This window comes from Esox lucius, chromosome 16 (genome assembly GCF_011004845.1).
Source record: "Esox lucius isolate fEsoLuc1 chromosome 16, fEsoLuc1.pri, whole genome shotgun sequence".
Taxonomy (NCBI): domain Eukaryota; kingdom Metazoa; phylum Chordata; class Actinopteri; order Esociformes; family Esocidae; genus Esox; species Esox lucius.
Genome location: NC_047584.1, coordinates 33,513,644 through 33,517,662, shown reverse-complemented (window position 1 = coordinate 33,517,662; position 4,019 = coordinate 33,513,644). Strand labels below are relative to the sequence as shown.

The window sequence follows — 4,019 nt, the reverse complement described above, 5'->3', positions numbered from 1 at the left end:
ACACCCGTGATGTTAAAGAAAACGTGGTTCATCAGATCAGGCCACCTTCTTCCGAGACACGTACCACCTACCTGAGCATTGTTGCAGACCATGTGCACCCTTTCATGGCAATGGTATTCCCTGATGGAATTGACCTCTTTCAGCAGGATAAGGTGGCCTGCCACAGAGCAGGAATGGTTCAGGAATGGTTCAGGAATGGTTCAGGAATGGTTTGAGGAACACAACAACAGGTTCACGCTGTTGACTTGGCCTCCAAATTCCCCAGATCTCGATCCAATCGAGCATCTGTGGGATCTGCTGGACAAACAGGTCCGATCCATGGAGGCCCCACCACACAGGTTTAAGAACTTACAGGACTTAAATGATCTGCTGCTTACGTCCTGGTGCCAGATACCACAGCGCACCTTCAGAAGTCCATGCCTCGATGGGTCAGGGCTGTTTGGCGGCATTAGGGGGGACCTACACAATATGAGGCAGGTGGTCATAATGTTATGACTGATGAGTGTGTACTGTATGTTAGGGAAATCATATTATTATGTGGTTGAATATTGCCCTCTAGTGGCCTTAAGACACCAATTGCTGTGCCACGTTCCATTAGTGTGAAAATACTATAATAGACACATTCAGATCTAAGTGAGAGAACGACAAATGGACTCACTGTATCTCAGCAGCACAGCAACAGTCATGTATTATCTCAGAGAGACACACTAGAAGCCGGTTCAGTCTGGGATTGGAAGAAAAGCCATCTGTATGGTGTGAAGAAGTGTGAATCCATCTTTATGCATGACAATAGTCTCTGCTTAGGGACTTATATAACCAGGCCCTAAGATGTACTGTTATTCCTACCAATCAATATTAGAGAGAAGGCCATTCTTTACTACAGAGTACAAACTAGCTTCCTAGCGGTCAGATGATTCTGATGAAAGTGTAAAATAGATAGAACTGTAGAATAAAATATAATGTCTGCTCACGCTAGGGTGCCCCCTTTAAGTGATGTTTAATTCAGACCAATATTGTATTAAATAGCACATTCCCTAATTTTCTGTCAAGTAGTTCTTAAATCACCTGCCAGGTAAGATAAAGGTAAAATAGATTTGATTAAAATGTGAAAAGAAAATCAACATATCAGAACACAATTCTTTCTTCAATAGTTACCAAGCAGAACATCTACTTTTTTATCTATTTGGGGTAGACTTTGCCCTTCTGCCCAGATTTAAAATTAGTTTACCCCTAACCTTAACCTTTAGGGGTCCCAGTCAACGCTGACTGTGGATCAGTTTCCAGAGACAACTTTCTCTAACACGTTTCTAGTCCCCATGGTGAGTCAGCGCACCGCTCACCTGACACAAGCACAGCAACGCTTTTAAGGAGAATAATTTTATTATATAAAAATACTTTTATGTAAAAAGAAATAACTTATGGACTCCGATCAGCAGCTCTTCTTGGTCAGTAAGACACCGTCACCACACACACACACACACACAGATAAAAACACACACACACACACACAAACACACAGATAAAAACACACACACACACACACACACACACACACAGACTGTTTCCTCACCCACCACTGTGTCCAAGACATTTTGACAAAACACACTAACATTTTCGTTCTTCTGCCCTTGCGTTCAATTGTCCATTCAGATCTACTTTTTGTCCGTCCTAAAGACAGAAGGTTCTAGTCCCAAACCAACCCCAGCTGTGTTGATCTGAGAGGACTGAGATGTGACACTGCAAAACTGTCCTAGCCTATGAGAGGGAACAGGGGACCAATCATATTGCTTATTATTCCCAGATCCCTTTAAAACTACAACAAGTGACTAGTAGTAAGGGCCAGGGAGCAGTAGCTATGTGGAATAACCTGGGGAACAGAGGCTATGAAAGGTGACTAGGACTTAGGGGGCTTATCTAAGGGTTGTTTCTGAACGGGACAAGAGAAAGTCTCTACTTTCCATAGAACATCTCCAGTAGAACGTCCTCCATGTTGACTGCTCCGATAACAGGCTTGAAGAAGAGCTGTGCGACCACAGGCGGGCTAATAGCCCTCAGCATGGACAGGGCTATGAGCAGTTTGGCGAACCGCGTGGAGTCCTCCCGGTAGATCAGCTTCACGTGCTCGTTGAGGGCCTGGTGAGCCTCGCGCCGCAGCGACTGAATGTAGTGGAGGTAACGCAGACCTTGGAGATCTACGACGGGGGGAGTGGGTATTATTAAATTATCATATAGTCATTTTGGAAAATGCATTATGGGTTGTGATTGGGCGGAGCCAGTGTCACCATGGTTATATGGTAATTGAAAACTTCCAAAGCATCTTCAAATATCACCCAAGGGCATAACTCTCAGGAAAAGAACACTATATCCTAAACTCGAAAACACGCATTCCATAAAATAATAAATTACTAACATTCATCAAAGTAAATATAAGGAATTGGGTTAGTATGTTAATAATGCTGATGATAGGTTTTGCATTGCTATAAGTCTACTCACCATAGTAGGCTTAATTCCCTAATTAAGCAACTCTCCATTACGCTCGAAATTACTTAAGTAAATTAATCACTGTTTTCGGAATAAATTATATGGTTAAACTGATTTGCAAACTGTGCCAATTTGAGACAGTCTTGCAATTTTTTAATTTAACATTTCACATTTATGAAAATGCATATTGCATGTTTTTTTTTCATGCACTCTAACACGGATACTACACAATTACTTGAAATCGAGGCCCGCAGCCTGCCCACCTGAGTTGAACAGCACAGCTCCTTTGAGGTAGGCGTACTCCTTGGTACTAATGTCCAAAACCCAACACTTTTTCAGGAATGCTTTGATGCCCTGGATATCCGAGAGAGAGACCCCTTCGATTCCCGCACTCTGCTCGGACCGCGGCTCGCCCTGTCTGTCCGTTAAGCTGCTCTGGCCGCCACATCCACCGGTCAGGATCCGCTGCAACATGCTGGGCTCTGCGGTCTCCGTGGTCTCGAAGTCAACCCTGTCCTGTGCTAGGCCCAGAACGAGCAGCGGCGCCCAGCCGTTCCGAACGAGCAGCAGCTGGTCTTCCTCTGGCAGCTCGCGGAAACATGGCACGTTCTTCACGAAACGCAGAGTCTTCACGAGGACCGCCGACGCAGCTTTGCAGGTCACCTGCGGGGACCGGAGACAACCCCGTCGCCGCGAGGAGCTGCACGAGCAAGCCTGTTGCTGCCTGACATCGAGCCGCAACGAAGAGGAAGAAGAGGAACAGGAGGAGGAGGAGGAGAGGGAGGCACACGAGGAGACCCTTATCGCACGGTGCTGTCGGTTTTGTTGTGGTGTTGGTTGTTGTTCTTCTTCAGTGGTGGCGAGACTATCGTTCTTCAGTATGTTGTACAGGATGCTGTTATTATTGTTTTGACCACCGGCGCCGGAACAGTGGCAGCTCTCGAGAGTGGCCATGGCCCGTGGCGCACGCTACATCGGGTGTCCGTCGGTGGCTTTGAAGCGATGGAGGTCAGAGAGAGAGCAGGAGAGATGTTTTCCTGGCCCTAGTTACCCCCTCACGAACGGCAGCACATTTATATTAGCTTCCGTCTGTCCTCGCGGTTTTGAGAACTTGGTTAGACTTTTTACATATTCCCGCATTGAGACTCCTCCCACCCCCCCTCTCCCTCTCTCTCTCCCTCTCTCTCTGTCTCTCTCTCTGTCTCTCCCTCTCTGCGCGCGCTCAGCTCCCTGGAACACGCGCTCAGTTACGGCGAGATGAATAGTGAGGTAATTTGAGTATGGACCGCAGACCAGTATGTTGGTTAATGACAAACCTAGTGCTATGCAGTTTGTCCACACATTCAAGCATATTGTGTTACACGAAGTGATATGGGGGCAGAGAAAGTGAGACAGACATACACACACACACACACACACAGACTGACAGTTCTTACAGGCTTGTTAATTTATCTCTATCCCAAAAGATACAAAAATATCCATGCCTGTTATATTTGTGTGCATGTTTTGTGTACGTGTGTGTTTCTGTGTGTCTGTGT

The 4,019-nt window shown here is 46.1% G+C and overlaps 1 protein-coding gene across 1 annotated transcript; it reads right to left on the bottom strand.

The window, feature by feature from the left end:
- Window positions 1-1,196: 1,196 nt before the first annotated feature.
- nr0b1 (nuclear receptor subfamily 0, group B, member 1) lies at window positions 1,197-3,606 on the bottom strand. The gene is made up of 2 exons (XM_010880589.4): window positions 2,745-3,606; window positions 1,197-2,192 (listed from the first exon to the last, which is right to left on the bottom strand). Exons 1-2 carry the CDS (start codon window positions 3,433-3,435, stop codon window positions 1,951-1,953), a joined length of 933 nt encoding a protein of 310 aa, XP_010878891.1. The 5' UTR covers window positions 3,436-3,606; the 3' UTR covers window positions 1,197-1,950.
- Window positions 3,607-4,019: the final 413 nt, after the last annotated feature.

Coding starts and splice junctions, on each gene's coding strand:
- nr0b1 (XM_010880589.4), bottom strand. CDS start 3,435: ATGGCCACTCTCGAGAGCTGCCACTGTTCCGGCGCCGGTGGTCAAAAC. Junction 2,193..2,744: donor AGCTGTGCTGTTCAACTCAG/GTGGGCAGGCTG, acceptor CCCCCGTCGTAG/ATCTCCAAGGTCTGCGTTAC.